The sequence below is a fragment of the Oncorhynchus clarkii genome, chromosome 31 (assembly GCF_045791955.1).
Source record: "Oncorhynchus clarkii lewisi isolate Uvic-CL-2024 chromosome 31, UVic_Ocla_1.0, whole genome shotgun sequence".
NCBI lineage: Eukaryota > Metazoa > Chordata > Actinopteri > Salmoniformes > Salmonidae > Oncorhynchus > Oncorhynchus clarkii.
In genome coordinates this window covers 40,612,788-40,632,282 of record NC_092177.1, presented here as the reverse complement: position 1 = coordinate 40,632,282, position 19,495 = coordinate 40,612,788, and the positions used below count along the sequence as shown (strand labels likewise).

The 19,495-nt window shown below is 43.5% G+C and overlaps 2 protein-coding genes across 2 annotated transcripts in view; one reads left to right on the top strand and one right to left on the bottom strand.

The window, feature by feature from the left end:
• The window catches only part of LOC139391232 (transmembrane protein 255A-like), a 23,075-nt gene extending 9,591 nt beyond the window's left edge, over positions 1–13,484 (bottom strand). The window contains exons 1-2 of the mRNA XM_071138869.1: positions 13,466–13,484; positions 1,207–1,349 (exon numbers count right to left, since the gene is read on the bottom strand). Coding sequence (XP_070994970.1) covers positions 1,207–1,349; positions 13,466–13,484 — 162 coding nt within the window. The remainder of the gene's footprint in view (positions 1–1,206; positions 1,350–13,465) is intronic.
• LOC139391231 (protein ATP1B4-like) lies at positions 12,335–19,495 on the top strand. The gene is made up of 9 exons (XM_071138868.1): positions 12,335–12,485; positions 12,702–12,771; positions 13,500–13,725; positions 15,566–15,694; positions 15,827–15,934; positions 16,442–16,641; positions 17,528–17,584; positions 17,735–17,827; positions 17,946–19,495. Exons 2-9 carry the CDS (start codon positions 12,706–12,708, stop codon positions 18,105–18,107), a joined length of 1,041 nt encoding a protein of 346 aa, XP_070994969.1. The 5' UTR covers positions 12,335–12,485; positions 12,702–12,705; the 3' UTR covers positions 18,108–19,495.

The following is a 19,495-nucleotide window of genomic DNA, read 5'->3' as shown; positions in this document are numbered from 1 at the left end:
TTCAGCAGGGACAGGGAAGATGGTTCAAATTGATGGGAAGATGGATGGAGCCAAATACAGGACCATTCTGGAAGAAAACCTGATGGAGTCTGCAAAAGACCTGAGACTGGGACGGAGATTTGTCTTCCAACAAGACAATGATCCAAAACATAAAGCAAAATCTACAATGGAATGGTTCAAAAATAAACATATCCAGGTGTTAGAATGGCCAAGTCAAAGTCCAGACCTGAATCCAATCGAGAATCTGTGTGAAGAACTGAAAACTGATGTTCACAAATGCTCTCCATCCAACCTCACTGAGCTCGAGCTGTTTTGCAAGGAGGAATGGGAAAAAATGTCAGTCTCTCGATGTGCAAAACTGATAGAGACATACCCCAAGCGACTTACAGCTGTAATCACAGCAAAAGGTGGCGCTACAAAGTATTAACTTAAGGGGGCTGAATAATTTTGCACGCCCAATTTTTCAGTTTTTGATTTGTTAAAAAAGTTTGAAATATCCAATAAATGTCGTTCCACTTCATGATTGTGTCCCACTTGTTGTTGATTCTTCACAAAAAAATACAGTTTTATATCTTTATGTTTGAAGCCTGAAATGTGGCAAAAGGTCGCAAAGTTCAAGGGGGCCGAATACTTTCGCAAGGCACTGTATTTTAGCCTCTAATGACAACAATGCTAAATAATGAATATGGGGAAAAATCCTCCCTCTGGGAGACCATCATTAATTAGCACTGAAAATGAGGTCAAACACAGCTTACATCAGCCAGAGGATATTACCCTTGATTGTATGGAATACCCTTTCGGTAGCACTTTACCTGACGTCTGCAGGTATAACACGCTTTAGAGTAGAATAGAATAGTAAATAATAACTGAATTTTTCATGTGAAGAAATGTCTTGTTTCTAACTTGTTATTATAATAACATATAAGCATGTATGAATGTATAAGCATGTGTGAATCTTTATAATGTATTATAATAATCAAACTTATAACAAGTTATGTCTCTCTAAGTATCAACATTTCAACTGACTCAAAATGGCTGGTATGTACTCAGGATCGAGATGATTATAAGACATTGCAAGAGGGTCATATACTCATGACAAGTCTTGCGATGCATTATAACTGCATCATAATGCATTCGTGGTGTTACCCTCTTTTCATTGAGGTATGACATGTCTCTAAGACAGTAAGATGTTAGACTGCTACTTACAAGGACTCCTGGGTAGTAGCCACCGACGGTAATGTTCTGTGTCCTGGTGGTGGCTGCCAGTCCAAAGACAAGGATGAGCACAGACACAATGAGCAACATCACAGTGACCATGATGGACTTCTGTTTCCTCTGTTTGAATGATCCTGGAAGACATGCACAGCGTTAGACAATATACTCCTATATCCATTCAATATACAGGTAATTTAACAGATCAGTTTTTGCTACTGAAAGTGTTCCTGAAAACTTAACTCCTGCCATGAAACATTTTAGTTGAATTGTATGAACAGTAGACTAGTAGACAAAGTACTTAAATATATTTTGACTGTAGTATCCCTGTGTTACGCACTCCTCTTCAATGGATAGGGTAATATCAACAGGAGTGTGTTTTGGTTAGCTGGGTCGTTCCACCAATTAAGTGCCTTTTGAGTAGTGTACCTTAAAAAAATGTAATAAATATTTTTGTCACCTCATTTTAACATTCTGTCATAAAGACATCTCAAGAGGTTATGGTCCCGTGTGCCTCAGTTGGTAGAGCATGGCGCTTGCAACGCCAGGGTTGTGAGTTTGATTCCAATGGGGGACCCGTGTGGAAGAAAAAAAAAGTTTGAAGATGTATACACTCACTACTCTTTAGTCGCTCTAGATAAGTGTCTGCTAAATGACTAAAATGTAAACGTTAAATAAAAAAAATACTAAATTAAGTGCCAAATAAAGTAACAGGCTTGACAACTTCATATTAAATCATCCAGAAATCAAACAAAAAAACCTGTGAAAAAACACGTGGTTTTCAGACATGTGAAAAAAATATTCAAAACATCTAAATACTCCCCTGCAACCCGCCTCACCCAATGTGGCGTGGATCTGCTTTTATTTCCTAAAGTATTTATATTTACTTCGGATCTGGAATCCCTCAACTGAAGCTAGCCAGCTAACTACAGCTAACTATCAGTCAGCAAACCATTGCCAGCGGTCATCAGCTAACCTTCAGCTCGGAAAGCTCTCGTCAGTTCGAACAACGTGACTCTAACCAGAGCATAACGGACCTGTTGTTTTTATCCCTGGATTCCTACCGCAAACTGAACATTTTCATCTGGATCTTCACAACTAGCTAACCGCAATCCCGGATGACTACTCCTGGCGAACGTTTCCATCCCAGAGCAAGCACCAATTAGCTTGAAGCTAGCCCGGCCAGGGCTCCTGTGCTACCACCGAAGTATACTCATGGGCTTCAATATCCGGACCCCTTATACAGCCGGTACTGGGCATGGAACCCCGCAGATCCCCTACGACTGGAATACCGACATAATCTGCCCAAGGACCTCAACAGGCCCCTCAGGCGCGACGCCCGCTGAAGGCCCATTATGCTAACCAGCTAGGCCTGCTAGCTACCTAGAGCTACTTGGAACCCTACTAATTCCACGACTGGTCTATCGACGTTACCGCACGAAGAGGAAAAAACAGACTTACCCCCACCGTGACGTCCCCCAAAGGCTAACTTTCTAGCCCCTGCTATCTGCTTGCTTGCTAACTCGGTCTGCTAACTGCTAGCTTGCCTTCCCGGTCTGCTAACTGCTAGCCCTTGCTAACTGTTGCATGCTAATCCGGTCTGCTAACTGCTAGCATCTGCTAACTGCTTGCTAACCCGGCCTGCTAACTGCTAGTTTGCCCCGGTCTACTAACTGCTAGCTGCCGGCCTGCTAACTGCTAGCTTACCTGCCCGGTCTGTAACTGCTTACTTGCTAACCCGGCCTGCTAACTGCTAGCTTGCCCCGGTCTACTAGCTGCTAGCTTGCTTAGCCCCGGCCTACTAACTGTTAGCTTGTTAGCATCGGTCTGCTAACTGTCTGAATCGCCGTGTCCCCAGCCAGCCCAACCACTCACTGGACCCATATGTTCACTTGGCTACGCATGCCTCTCTCTAATATTAATATGCCGTGTCCATTACTGTCCTGGTTAGTGATTACTGTCTTATTTCACTGTAGAGCTTCTAGCCCTGCTCAATATACCTTAACAAACCATGTTGTTCCACCTCCTACATATGCGATGACATCACCTGGTTTAAACATCTCTAGAGACTATATCTCTCTCTTCATTACTCAATGCCTAGGTTTACCTCCAATGTACTCACATCCTACCTTACCTTTGTATGTTCACTATGCCTTTAATCTATGCTATCGTGCCCAGAAACCTGCTCCTTTTACTCTCTGTTCTGAACGTGCTAGACGGCCAGTTCGTATAGTCTTTAGCCGTACCCTTATCCTACTTCTCCTCTGTTCCTCTGGTGATGTGGAGGTTAATCCAGGTCCTGCAGTGCCTAGCTCCACTCCCACCCCCAGGTGCTCTCATTTGCTGACTTCTGTAAACGTAAAAGCCTTGGTTTCATGCATGTTAACATCAGAAGCCACTCCCTAAGTTTGTTTTACTCACTGCTTTAGCACACTCTGCCAACCCAGATGTCTTAGCCATGTCTGAATCCTGGCTTAGGAGAACCACCGAAAACCCTGAAATCTCCATTGCTAACTATAACGTTTTCCGCCAAGATAGAACTGCCAAAGGGGGCGGTGTTGCAATCTACTGCAAAGATAGCCTGCAGAGTTATGTATTACTATCCAGGTCTGTACCCAAACAATTTGAGCTTCTACTTCTAAAAATTCCCCTTTCCAGAAACAAGTCTCTCACTGTTGCCGCTTGCTATAGACCTCCCTCTGCCCCCAGCTGTGCCCTCGATACCATATGTGAATTGATTGCCCCCATCTATCTTCTGAGCTCGTGCTACTAGGTGACCTAAACTGGGACATGCTTAACACCCCGGCCATCCTACAAACTAAGCTTGATGCCCTCATCACTGTCAAACGCTCCCTGAAACACTTCTGCGAGCAGGCCTTTCTAATCGACCTGGCCGGGGTATCCTGGAATGACATTGACCTCATCCCGTCAGTAGATGATGCCTGGCTATTCTTTAAAAGTGCTTTCCTCACCATCTTAAATAAGCATGCCCCTCTAAAAAAATGTTGAACTAGGAATAGATATAGCCCTTGGTTCACTCCAGACCTCTCTGCCATTAACCAGCACAAAAACATCCTGTGGCGTTCTGCATTAGCATCAAATAGCCCCCGTGATATGCAACTCTTCAGGGAAGTTAACAAATATACACAGGCAATTAGAAAAGCTAAGGCAAGCTTTTTCAAACATAAATTTGAATCCTGTAGTACTAACTCAAAAACGGGACACTGGGACACTGTAAAGTCCATGGAGAATAAGAGCACCTCCTCCCAGCTGCCCACTGCTCTGAGGCTAGGAAACACTGTCACCACCGATAAATCCACCATAATTGCGAATTTAAATAAGCATTTCTCTACAGCTGGCCATGCTTTCCACATGGCTACCCCTACCCCGGTCACCTGCCCGGCACCCTCCACAGCAACCCGCCAAAGCCCCCACCATTTCTCCTTTACCCAAATCCAGACAGCTGATGTTCTGAAAGAGCTGCAAAATCTGGACCCCTACAAATCAGCCGGGCTAGACAATCTGGACCCTCTCTTTCTAAAATGATCTGCCGAAATTGTTGCAACCCCTATTACTAGCCTGTTCAACCTCTCTTTCGCATCGTCTGAGATTTCCAAAGATTGGAAAGCTGCTGCGGTCATCCACCTCTTCAAAGGGGGTGACACTCTAGACCCAAACTGCTACAGACCTATATCTATCCTACCCTGTCTTTCTAAGGTCTTCGAAAGCCAAGTTAACAAACAGATCACCGACCATTTCGAATCCCACTGTATCTTCTCCGCTATGCAATCTGGTTTCCGAGCTGGTCATGGGTGCACCTCAGCCATGCTTAAAGTCCTAAACGATATCATAACCACCATCGATTAGAGACAATACTGTGCAGCTGTATTCATCGACCTGGCCAAGGCTTTATACTTTGTCAATCACCACTTATCGGCAGACTCAACAGCCTTTGTTTCAAATCAAATCAAATTTTATTGGTCACATACACATGGTTAGCAGATGTTAATGCGAGTGTAGCGAAATGCTTGTGCTTCTAGTTCCGACCGTGCAGTAATATCTAACAAGTCAGCTAACAATTTCATAACAACTACCTTATACAAACAAGTGTAAAGGAATGAATAAGAATATGTACATATAAATATTTGGATGAACGATGGCCGAACGGCATAGGCAAGATGCAGTAGACGGTATAGAGTACAATATATACATATGAGATGAGTAATGTAGGGTATGTAAACATTATATAAAGTGGCATTGTTTAAGTGACTAGTGATACATTTATTACATCCAATTATTAAAGTGGCTAGAGATGTTGGCAGCAACCACTCAATGTTAGTGATGGCTGTTTAACAGTCTGATGGCCTTGAGATAGAAGCTGTTTTTCAGTCTCTCGGTCCCTGCTTTGATGCACCTGTACTGACATCGCCTTCTGGATGATAGCGGGGTGAACAGGCAGTGGTAGTTTGCCCCCGGTGATGCGTTGTGCAGACCTCACCACCCTCTGGCCTTACGGTTGTGGGTGGAGCAGTTGCCGTATCAGGCGGTGATACAGCCCGACAGGATGCTCTCGATTGTGCATCTGTAAAAGTTTGTGAGTGTTTTGGTTACAAGCCAAATTTATTCAGCCTCCTGAGGTTGAAGAGGCGCTATTGCTCCTTTTTCACTACGCTGTCTGTGTGGGTGGACCATTTCAGTTTGTCTGTGATGTGTACGCCGAGGAACTTAAAACTTTCCATCTTCTCCACTACTGTCACGCGATGTGGATAGGGGGGTGCTCCCTCTGCTGTTTCTTGAAGTCCACGATCATCTCCTTTGTTTTGTTGACGTTGAGTGTGAGGTTATTTTTCTGACAGCACACTCCGAGGGCCCTCACCTTCTCCCTGTAGGCCGTCTCATCGTTGTTGGTAATCAAGCTTACCACTGTAGTGTCGTCTGCAAACTTGATGAATGAGTTGGAGGCGTGCATGGCCACGCAGTCATCGGTGAACAGGGAGTACAGGAGAGGGCTGAGAACGCACCTTTGTGGGGCCCCAGTGTTGAGGATCGGGGAGGAGATGTTGTTTCCTACCCTCACCACCTGGGGGCGGCCCACCAGAAAGTCCAGGAACCAGTTGCACAGGGCAGGGTAGAGACCCAGGGTCTCGAGCTTAATGACGAGTTTGGAGGGTACTATGGTGTTGAATGCTGAGCTGTAATCGATGAACAGCATTCTTACATCGGTATTCCTCTTGTCCAGATGGGTTAGGGCAGTGTGCAGTGTGATTGCGATTGCGTCGTCTGCAGACCTATTGGGGCGGTAAGCAAATTGGAGTGGGTCTTGGGTGTCAGGTAGGGTGGAGGTGATATGATCCTTGACTAGTCTCTCAAAGCACTTCATGATGACGGAAGTGAGTGCTACAGGGCGATAGTCGTTTAGCTCAGTTACCTTAGCTTTCTTGGGAACAGGAACAATGATGGCCCTCTTGACGCATGTGGGAACAGCAGACTGGGATAGGGATTGATTGAATATGTCCGTAAACACACCAGCCAGCTGGTCTGCGCATGCTCTGAGGACGTGGCTAGGGATGCCGTCTGAGCTGGCAGCCTTGCGAGGGTTAACACATTTAAAATCTTTACTCACGTTGGCTGCGGTGAAGGAGAGCCCGCAGGTTTTGGTAGCGGCCATTTCAGTGGCACTGTATTGTCCTCAAAGCGAGCAAAGAAGTTGTTTAGTTGGTCTGGGAGCAAGACCTCGGTGATCGCGACGAGGCTGGTTTTGTTTTTGTAGTCCGTGATTGGCTGTAGACCCTGCCACATACCTTTAGTGTCTGAGCCGTTGAATCGCGACTCTACTTTGTCTCTATACTGATGCTTAGCTTGATTGATTGCCTTGCGGAGGGAATAGCTACACTGTTTTGTATTCGGTCATGTTTCCGGTCGCTTTGCCATGATTAAAACCAGTGGTTCACGCTTTCAGTTTTGCGTGAATGCTGCCATCAATCCAAGGTTTCTGGTTGGGGAAGGTTTTAATATTCACCGTGGGTACCACATCACCGATGCATTTGCTAATAAACTCGCTCACCGAATCAGTGTATACATCAATGTTATTGTCCGACGCTATCCGGAACATATCCCAGTCCACGTGATCGAAGCAATCTTGAAGCGTGGAATCAGATTGGTCGGACCAGCGTTGAACAGACCTGAGCACGGGCGTTTCCTGTTTTAGTTTCTGAGCTGGTCATGGGTGCACCTCAGCCATGCTCAAGTTCCTAAACGATATCATAACTGAATAACTGCCTCTGCTGGTTCACCAACTCTTTCTCAGACAGGGTTAGGTGTGTCAAATCGGAGGGCCTGTTGTCCGGACCTCTGGCTGTCTCTATGGAGGTGCCACAGGGTTAAATTCTCGGGCCGACTCTTTTCTCTGTATACATCAATGATGTCGCTCTTGCTACTGGTGATTCTCTGATCCACCTCTACGCAGACGACACCATTCTGTAAACTTCTGGCCCTTCTTTGGACACTGTGTTAACTAACCTCCAGACGAGCTTCAATGCCATACAACACTCCTTCCGTGGCCTCCAACGTCTCTTAAATGCAAGTAAAACTAAATGCATGCTCTTCAAATCGATCGCTGCCCCCACCTGCCTGCCTGTCCAGCATCACTACTCTGGACGGTTCTGACTTAGAATATGTGGACAACTACAAATACCTAGGTGTCTGGTTAGACTGTAAACTCTCCTTCCAGACTCACATTAAGCATCTCCAATCCGGCCTCCCGGGTGGCGCAGTGGTTAAGGGTGCTGTACTGCAGCGCCAGCTGTGCCACCAGAGACTCTGGGTTTGTGCCCAGGCTCTGTCGTAAACGACCGCGACCGGGAGGTCCGTGGGGCAATGCACAATTGGCCTAGCGTCGTCCGGGTTAGGGAGGGCTTGGCCGGTAGGGATATCCTTGTCTCATCGCACACCAGCGACTCTTGTGGCGCGCCGGGCGCAGTGCACGCTAACCAAGGTTGCCAGGTGCACGGTGTTTGCTCCGACACACTGGTGCGGCTGGCTTCCGGGTTGGATGCGTGCTGTGTTAAGAAGCAGTGTGGCTTGGTTGGGTTGTGTATTGGAGGATGCATTACTTTCAACCTTCGCCTCTCCCGAGCCCGTACGGGAGTTGTAGCGATGAGACAAGATAGTAGCTACTAACAATTGGATACCACGAAAAAGGGGTAAAAATTCAACAACAAAAAAACACAAAAAAAAGCATCTCCAATCCAAAATTAAATCTAGAATTGGCTTCCTATTTTGCAACTTCACTCATGCTGCCAAACATACCCTCGTAAAACGGACTATCCTACCGATCCTTGATACCTCATCCCCATTGTGTTTTATTTTTTTGCTCCTTTGTATCTCTACTTGCACATTCATCTATCACTCCAGTGTTTAATTGCTAAATTGTAATCATTTTGCCACTATGGCCTATTTATTGCCTTACCTTCCTTATCTTACCTCATTTGCACACACTGTATATAGACTTTTCTATTGTGTTATTGGCTGTATGTTTGTTTATTCCATGTGTAACTCTGTGTTGTTGCTCTTTGCTTTATCTTGGCCAGGTCGCAGTTGTAAATGAGAACTTGTTCTCAAGTGGCCTACCTGGTTAAATAAAGGTGAAATAAATAAAAATAAAAAAAATAGTGGAAAGAGCAGGTGTTTATAATGTTTTGTACACTCAGTGTAACAGTATAGCTTCCGTCCCTCTCCTCCCCCTACCTGGGCTTGAACCAGGGATCCTCTGCACACATCGACAACTGACACCCAGGAAGCATCGTTACCCATCGCGCAACAAAAGTCGCGGCCCTTGCAGACTAAGGGAACAATTACTTCAATGGCTCAGGGCGAGTGACGTCACCGATTGAAACGCTATTAGCGCGCACCACCGCTAACATCAGCGCATGTGATGATGCATGGTAGTCTACCTTTTGAAAATACCCGTCTTTGTTAGATTCTTCATTTGAATCAATAGGTCTATTGGTGATTTTCATGATTTCAATAATTATCTGATGTAGAATCAGGTGTTATTAGGCCTACAATGTAATTAATTAATGATTATAACATCTCATGGAGCTACTTTGTAAGAAATATAAATACAATGTAACCGTAACGTGTGTGAATGTAGTAAAAAAAAGGTAGTAAAAACAGAATCACAAACACTTATTGGCTACATTATATTGTAACGACCCTGGGTTTATAACGTTGCTGGTTGCGAGCAAGAAGCACATCAATTACTTAGCTAATGTAAACTAGCGCTTTCCAATATTTGAATAATGTACAGCTCTACTCGTGTCAAACACATTTTATTCCCACATAGTCAGTATTACATCCTATCTAAATAATTTATCCTGTCAATATGACCACGTCGTCAAATTGTACCTTCCTTTTAGAATGTTGACAACACCACACAAAGATAAACAGTCTGACAGTTCAATGTAGCTTACAGCAGTCAATAGGCTACAGACAAAAATGTTGCTGTCGCCCACCCAGATAACCGCACAACATATGCTTCGACGTTACCAAGTAGCCTATATTGTTTTTGCTGCAACCACGCAGTTGATCTTGCACACACATACCTATAGGAGTTTCAGTCAGAATTCCGGGTTGTTGATTCTGTACGAGAGGCATTTTCTAATCAAACGAAGGAGCTGGATATAGGCCCAGAATTATGATTCAAGGATAAACACTAGATACCTGACAAGCAGAACAAATAGGCCTACTTGTTCACTGCTATGAACTAATACAGGCGTGATATTTGATTGCAGTAGCATTCTCTAAAGCAGACGTCCCCGCACCGTTACGGTTGTTGTCGCTTTTACGTTAACAAATATTGACATATCCACTCTCTTCATCTTTCGTGAACAGCGGAGCATCAATAGGTGCACAGTTTGGAACATGAGTTACGCTTCAGTGACAGGTCTCGTCCTCTGCCCAGGCGTTGCCGAAACATGCCAGATCTTACAACGCCTGGATAAGGTTTTTAAGCATCAGCTAACCACACAAGCATTTCGCTACACTCGCATTAACATCTGCTAACCATGTGTATGTGACAAATAAAATTTGATTTGATTCATATGTTATACCAATCTGTCAGTCGATGACATCATCGAAACGTAGCACGCAACCATTGGTTGATACCAATCATACCAGACAGTCCAACTCAAGACAAAAGTACATTTAAATCAGTCCTAAAATCATCATGGGAACATTTTCATATAGACTACATCTGAAAAAGGCAAACACTCGTTTTAGCCTAGTTTTTTAAATCCCAAATAATTAGACATATTTCGTTTCTGCTTTTTTAATTCGTTTTCATTATTGTTATAATACAGTAGCCTAGTTGTAACAGTTATTTTGATCATACAGGACGACATACATATTAGCTGACAAGAGGCTCGTTTTACGCAAGAGTGGACTAAAATTGACAATTTGAGATGTTCGAGCGCCACCCCATGTCAAAACTGAAAATAGTTGCCATCAACTCCTATAAACTGCAGGGTTTTACATAGTAATCTATTAGCCTACTTATTTCAGATGTCCTCAAAGTGTTCCCTTTCATTGTGATCTGCGCTAATAGACCTACTACCCATGATTAATTACAAACCTAATCATACGATGTTGCGTGGCGTGTGGCACAGAGGCAGACATTATGCTGGTTGGACAGTCAAGGTGGACGCAATTGATTTATTTAAAATATATATAATAATATTTTACAATGATTTTAATTCAATTAGCCTATGGTTTGTTTAGGGCATCTACCTGGCCTTTCACCTGACCACCTCACATAAAAAAGCTAAGCCGTGATAATGTAACTAGGCTAATTGACCAATACCAGGGTACATAATAGATACATGATAAAATATAAGTAAAGCAAAAATGATATAGGCTAACGTTATAATGTGTAACAAGATCTAGGCCTATAACACATATATCACCCTTCAGTAGGCCTAACAAGTAAACCATTTGATTAATAAGCAGTATTAAAATAACTATCTACATTTGATTAATAAGAAAAGTGTTAAAATAACTATCTAGGCCTATAACAAATATATCACCCTTCAGTGGGCCTAACAAGTAAACCATTTGATTAATGAGCAGTATTAAAATAACTATCTACATTTGATTAATAAGAAAAGTGTTAAAATAACTATCTAGGCCTATAACAAATATATCACCCTTCAGTAGGCCTAACAAGTAAACCATTTGATTAATGAGCAGTATTAAAATAACTATCTACATTTGATTAATAAGAAAAGTGTTAAAATAACTATCTAGGCCTATAACAAATATATCACCCTTCAGTGGGCCTAACAAGCAAACCATTTGATTAAGAAGCAGTGTTCAAATGACTATCTACATTGGATTTATAAGCAAAGTGTTAAAATAACTATTTTGGTGCGTGCGAGAAAATGTCCCTTCACAAATAAGGGGAAAAAATGAGCACAATGGTAAATAAAATATGTTTTTCCATGACGACATGCCTCCTTTCATGTAAAACAATATCAAAAACGAAACAAAAAAAAACAGCAAGTCCATGGGCGAGCAGATCGGGACGTGACTGGCGTGCAGATAGATAGCCCTTGATGATGAGATATATTTGAACTTCGCAGAACGACGTTTATGGTGATCAGTCGGTGATGGGCGGTTGCACACATTGGGTCTGTACTTTCAGAGTGAGATGCAGATACTTAATGCACGATCATCAATATACTATTGAAATGTTCCAGTTGCATGCCATTTCCCCTAGCCTTCAGCAAACAATGGCCATTTAAAAAAGCACCAACATAGATTCAAAATTAGTGATAAAACCCCAGTTAATCCAGATTTGTGCACGATGGTGACTGACGGTAGCATGTTGGGAATGACAGAAAAAATATTTTTGGTGTGCTGCGGCTTTGCCTGAGCCTCGGCTCAGTTCAATAGACAATGGTGCTCTGGTGTGCGTGTGCAGAATACGGTGCATCGGCCCATGCACTGTTGCCAAAAGTTCTTCTCCGATAAAAAAAAAGCCCTTGACCCCCCCCCCCCCCCCCCCCCACCAGTTTTCCTCTTTTCAGTGTGCACTCATTCATTCTATGATGCTCGCCTAGTTGAGAGGAGATTCTCTGTGCCCAGCTCCCGTTGTTTGCGTTAAACTTTCTAATGAAATCAAAAATTACTTTTTGACCAATTTAGAATTCGTTCTACTTAGGGTCAAGAGGGATTCAAGACAATCACAGAACTTTCCCTGCAAAAGAAAACTTCAGGTATGTAAAGATAAGTTTTTAATATTTTGGGGAAATCAGACCCAGGAGTTGAGCCCCAAAAATGTTTTAAATAGTTTCTCAATGTTTGGTCCTCAAACTTAAAAAACTGCAATGGATTTCCATAACTTTCTAAGGATGTTAGGATGTGTCCCTTTAATTCCTTGGGGACGCTAGTAGATGTGATTGGTTTAACAAGTACCTTTCTCCCCTGTGAAGAATTATGGAGCCCAATTGTACTGCGGGAGGGGCTGAGGAAGAGCACCATGGAAACTACTCACCAAATCCAGTAAGTCTGCTTTAGAATACAGAGGATGACATGAAAACAAATTGATTTCTGGGACTCATTCTACTGTCTACAAGTGCATGTCACAAGAGGTTTGGGGTACCATTCCTCATGAATTGAATTAATAATTCATTAAATTCCCATTTCTGTCTGAATATAATATAATAGGATACAATAGAATAGAGAGTTCTTAAAAACAAAACTCCACTTCATTAAGGAAGTGACATTCTAAAAACCCCAGGGGGTTCCACTGAACGCTGGGGATCTTTCTGGGGCCTCTCGATGCTGAGAATCAGTGTATAACATCTGGCTGTCGCCGTGACCCTCCAGCTTGGCTGCAGCTGTTTCTCCAAGCAGGAAGGTCAGCCTTGAGGAGGAGAGATCTCCCAAAGAGGGCCACTGGGGTCACGGTGAATGTCAATTTAGCAGAACATGGCGGGACATGATGGAACAGGATGAGACAGGACCATCGCGGAGTAGTGTTGCTATAGTGGATGCCATACAGTTTTAAAAAAAATGTAAATACTTGATACAAAGGGAATAATAGCATTTATCTAAATAATAAACATGGCGGTTAACCTAAAAAAACATGGCTGATTATAATAATCAAAATATGTCTTTCTGTAATGAGTTGGAACAAATAGATAGTGATTGTTAACATCGTGGGAAGGCAAAGTCAGATTGGGAAGATTCTTACCTTCCTTTTCCCGTCTCATTTTTCCCTGTGCCAGTCTGCCGAGGTGGCGCCTGGCAAGCACGCGGTGGCAGAGGCCTTGGAAGAGGTGCAGGAGGAGTTGATAGAACATCAACCTCTGGAGCAGGAAGACCTGAACTTCGAGAAGTGGAAGCCGAAGCCAAAACCCAAGAGGACGCTCCACGAGAAAGCGTTCGATGTGAAGACATATCTATGGAACGCTGAGACCAGAGAGTTCATGGGCCGCACTGGGCATAGCTGGTGTAAGTAGAAGTGCTCAGTTTGCAGAAGTGCTCAGTAGTAGCGGTAGTAACTGCGGTTGCCCATGCAAATCATATCATGCAAAATATATCATCCACAAGAAAACAAATTCTGTGTTCAAAGCTGCAACAGGCCTGATGACACATTGGTTCTTAATTTCTATAAAAATCCATTAACTTCTCTCTCATTTGTAATCATTACAATTTTAATTGCCAATGGTTAAAGGCAAAAGTGCTGGTTTCGTGGCTTATTGTTTTTGGATGATGGTTGGGGTGCGCTGGGGCAGTGGGTGGGATGGGGGGAGGGGGGGGGGGGGTAGAAAGAAACGTGTCTCCCCAGTCCCTCGGCCCTGCTCACTGTACTGCGAGTGTGTGTGTGTCCAAGCTCAATGTTTACATAGGTGCACAGACGACTCTGTCCCGATGCGGACAAAAACAAGGCTGCCTGGGGACGGCTTCCCGGTAGGAGTGCGGTGTTCTGAGTCACACGCTGGCCAGGAATCACATTCCTTATACCCCTCACCCAGCTTTCCACTGCCTTTTTCACAAAGCCCCCGTGACCTCCGCATTTGACCCTAGCGTGCTTGTGGCCCCACGGTCGCAGGCAAACACGTAAAGAGTAGACAAGCAAGATTTTTTTCTGTAGACAGAAAAAGTTGTCAAATTTCATTGCCAGTTTTGCGCAGTCCGCCAGACAAACTTTATTGACAGAGGCTGTTACCTAGAGTTTGTTGAGGCGGTGATGATGGAGCAGGGCTCTTTATCCGACAGCCTGGTTGCTATGCGATCTGACAGCCTCGTTACTATGTGACTCGTTTGGGTTTGAACTCCCTGAAGCCTAACCAATGCACTACCATACGAGAGCACTAACATACGAGACCGGTCCAACGGGCCAAGATTTGAGAAAATGACGCAAGCAAGAGCATGTTCCTCCTTCCTTGTCTGAAAATGAGAGTTTTTTTCCCTCATCGTGCCCAGTACTGAAGAAGACAAGAGGCCAGGCTCAAGACAGGAAGCGATTGCTTAAGAAAGCAATGTGTGCACACTTGTGAAGGAATGGGGCCCCATGTGCCTCCTGGCAAGAAAGGAGGGGGGACTGAGTTTGAAGTCGGTGATGTGTGTCCTGTGTGAGAGGAGTGTGAGAGGGGGACACAATACCAGAGTGGGGTGATCGTGGCTCCTTGGAGCTGGCCGCGGCTCTATGGCTGCAAAAGACCGTCACTATGATGGCAACCGGAGGTTCACTGTGTTCCTGAGTGAAAGGACAGCTGGGAGAATTCTCACTGAGCTCAAACAGAAAGGCCTTTGTGGGCTCAGGGGACGCAAAGCTGGCTGCAACCAGCCTCCTGTGAAATTGCCTGCGCAGCAAAAGCCATTTAAATTTAGGGCACATTTGGGTTTGATTAGTTGCTAATGGACTGTTAATTGTAATTCGGGGAGAACAATGGTAGTTCTCAAGGTTTCCTTTTTCACACAGTTCAGGTCATTTGAATGAGTTTGTTAGTTAATTAACAAATGAGTTTCGTAACAAAGTACAAACTGATTGGAGTGATTTCCATTTACAGACGTGGAGAGGCAACACTTTTGTCACATTGGTGAGCATCCTGAGCAAAGACAGTAGAAGTGTCTAGACAGCCCAGACAGTTCCAAATTCCAACATAATAACTGGAGATTCTTTATACTTCATTATTTTCCCCAACTCAAATCAAAGAATTTCCATTCTGATGCACACTGATAGCCATAACCACAACTATTACCCTTGCCGTTCTTCTAATGATCTCCATTAAACTGAATGACAGTGACCGTGAATGTAATTCATTCTCTATATCTGACCACCTTCTAGTTCTGATCATCCTCTTTTACACTGCACTGTATGCCTTCCTGGCGGCCATGTTTGGTGCCTGTATGTGGTGCCTCATGCTGTCCATCAGCCCCTACCACCCAACCCACAACGACAGGGTGATGCCACCAGGTAAATATGAATTCTAACCCCCCACTCCCTATTTCTCTCTCATTCTATCCCTCTATCCATCCTCCATCCCTCTATCTGTCCATTCTATCTGAACGTAAGCACAGTTGACTGTCTATGGGTTTCCTTTGGCAGGTATGACGATGTCCCCACAACTGGATGGGCACTATGAAATCGCCTTCAACGCCTCCGACCGCAAGTCTTGGAAGAAGTATGCAAAGCTAATGGAGGAACAGCTAAGATGTGAGTCAGATACCAAACATGGTGCAATAGTTGGCATTTTGCCAAACTTGAATAGTAACTTGCGGTCTGTGGTCTGAAAGTTAGCTGAAGATAATGTTTATTATTGCTGGGTTCGATGGGATTCAAATGTTGGGGACATGTTGGGTGTATAACATTGAAGCAGAGCAGGCACACAGTTAGTTAATCCTCTCCCCCTTACCTTCCCTACCTTTGTCCCCTGTCCCAACTGCCACTGGGAGAACAGCATGCTGGGAAGGGAAAGCCTCTTTGTGGGCAGAGCGTATCCATTGAGTTCTGCTCCTTTTTTTCCGTTCTTCAGCGGTCCGCTTTTGTCAGACTGCCTGAATCAGAGGCCCGGCGGAGCAATCGGTTTATTTATGGGACCCCCCCTCCCCCCTCCCCCCTCATGTCCCTTGTTTTTTAACATTCTCAATTTCCGTGTTTCAGTACTAACCACTAAACCCCCATTAAAAAACGAAAAATAATTGTTTCATGTCTCTCTTTCAGCGTACAATGATGCCCTACAAGAGCAGAGGAACATCCAGTGTCCGCAGGATGCGTACTTCATGCAGGACGATCAGGAGGAGAGCGCAGAGAGGAAGTCGTGCCAGTTCAAGAGGTCCTGGCTGGGCGAGTGCTCAGGGCTCCAGGACCCCCACTTTGGCTTCTCCCAGGGGAAACCCTGCATTCTTCTCCGAATGAACCGGGTAAGACACAGCTCAGATTTGATGAGATCTCCCCCATGGAGGGCCCCTCTGTTAGCCTGGTTGTGGATCTGTTTGTGCTGAGAGAACACCTCCTGTGGTCATTGTCATGCTATGGAGGGCCCCCTCTGTTAGCGTGGTCTTAGATCTGTTTGTGCTGAGAGAACACCTCTTGTGGTCCTTGTCATGCCAAACATGGTTGGCACGATCATAGGAGTTGGGAACGACAGTCCAAACAGATCTGAGCTCAGGCTATCACTCTATAGCATCAGTCAAGTAACACGAACTTCATCCTATAGCTGCATATATAATCAGCGATTGCTAAGAGGTAGTGTTATTTGTTATAGTCGTAAAGTGGAGTTTATCGATGAAATGGAGGAAGATGCCATTGAGGTAATCTGAGATAGATGCAGACATTTCAGTGACATCTTGTGGCCATAGTGAGGAGCAGATGAGAACGTTATTGTAATGTGATTACAGCAATTCTGTGACTAGTCAATGTCATTGTTACCATTATATACTGTAGCCTAAAGTGGTATTGTCCCCATTTGGAAAAGACTAGAGTGAAACCTGGCGGGGATATCCAAAATGAATCGTATTGCTAGGTAGATGATTAGACACATTTTTTAAATGAAATGTTAATAAATCCTGACTTGGTAAAGTTGAACAAGATACCATATACAGCTGGTCTCAGCTGGAGGTTAGAATGGATGCGTTCAACCCAACATTATGTGGATGAGACCTGATGTCATGACTGGTGAAAAGTCTCTGAAGAAAACTGAAGACAGCCACTGGGAATGATAGATATGCATCGTTTTGCAACATTGTTTCTCAACAAAAATGATGATATAACAATACAAGGGTCCCTTTTATTGCTCTCGTCCGGTAGATTCTTGGCTATTTACCTGGTCAAGGCACTCCAGTGAACGTGACCTGTGGAGTCAAGGTACAGTAACCGACAGCATTCTTCCCTTCCAAACATCTCAACCATAACCGGGGCTGTAAAAGATCTCTCCGTGACTGAATATCATAACCGCTTATGGGACATGGTGTTAGTCACAAAAACACGACTCACTGTGACCTCTCACTCTTTCAGAAAGGAGTGCCAGAAAGCTTGGGAGAACTTCAGTTCTTCCCCAAGAGCATTTTCAACCTGATGTACTACCCGTTCTATGGGAAGCTGAGACACGTAAGTGAGGATTTTCAGCAGCATGATTTCCGCTGCTGCTCTCATGATCTAGATTATATGCATGATCATAGTGACGATAGCCACTCAAGTTGCTTTTGTCCCATATCCCTTCTCCCAGGTGAACTACACAGCGCCGGTGGTGGCCGTGCGCTTCAATGGGCTGCAGTACGACACCCACATCGTTGTAAAATGCAAACTCAATGGCAAGGGCATCATCAATGATTCGCCTACCGATCGCTTCCTAGGCAGTGTGTCCTTCTCCTTTGATGTGGGCGCATAGTAGTATTCCCCATCCTACTGTTGGTGTGATGTCCTCATGACAACCAGGAGACAGGAGAATATAGGGGAAAAAATCTCATTATGTTGAATCCTTGTTTTTCATAAAATAGTTGACCAGCTTCTCTCTTCTCCCATTCCCTCCTGTACCCTTGTGCCTTTTGCTGAAAATAGCGAAATATTTTTGAATGTTAATGGATCATAAGCACAGACACCACACAGACACCTCACCAATAGTCCTGAGCACAAGTTAAGTAGACAAACGGAATATTACCATTGAATACTTAGCAATATTAATACCACTAGCTAGGTTTATGAAATACAAGGTTCATCTCACAGATATATTATTATACAGTACAAGCTGCCCTATAGTTAGTCTCTGTAGCTATGCAATTCCATGTATAATTTAAGACATTAATAGACCATTATTAACAGACAGAAACTGTACAATACTGTACAATAAGAATATAAGCGGAACATGTTAAGCACATTTTGATTTGAAATCAAATTCTGTACTAATTTCTTTTGATTTTGTATCTTTCAACATCATATCTATTGTGTTTTGTAGACTCCAAAGGCTACCATATGAACAATGGCAGGACACTTTTACTTACACAGTAAAAAAAGAAACAGTAAATGACTAGGTTACATGTCAGGTTTTGTTGTTTGATAACTCCTTATTCCACATGTATTGATCATATATAAGCCCTATGCTGCCATTTTGTTTCCTTTTCTTTTGTATGAACACAACAAGACTGCTACTGAGAATGTAATACCGCAGGCTGACATTGATCCCTATATTAGCTGATGGAAACTAAGATCTACTCTGTAAACAGACAAGAGTTCACACCGTTGATAAACTTGTATACCAGTCTTGCACGCTCTTAACGAAATAACAGGCTATTTTGATATAGGCCTATACTTAATCCTTGTTACTGTATTTTTGCTATGATTCTACTAAACCTGGTATCCATGTTGTATTTATTCTGATGTATACTATAATAAATACAATGTTGATAAGAACAATGTTTTTCCATAGGAATGTATTACCTAATTGTGTAGCAGGCCAAAATATATTGTTTTAAGTAGTGATATATTTTTACATGAAACTCTTTTCTTATGTTGGTTGTCAAGCAGACTACATTAAACATAACCTATTACACACGCACAAACAAGATAGGTCTACTTTGCCCAGATATGTTCAAAGGCATTGCAGAATTATTTATTAATTTTATTCCATAATGTTGACATGGTGCAATCAATTATCAAAACTGCCTAAAGAATTGGAGATTCGAGCTAAGAAATATTTGAATAGTGAGCGTTATGCCAATTCATATTGTTTAATAAAACCATAACACTGTAGGAAATGTATACAATAAACTTGAAACTGAA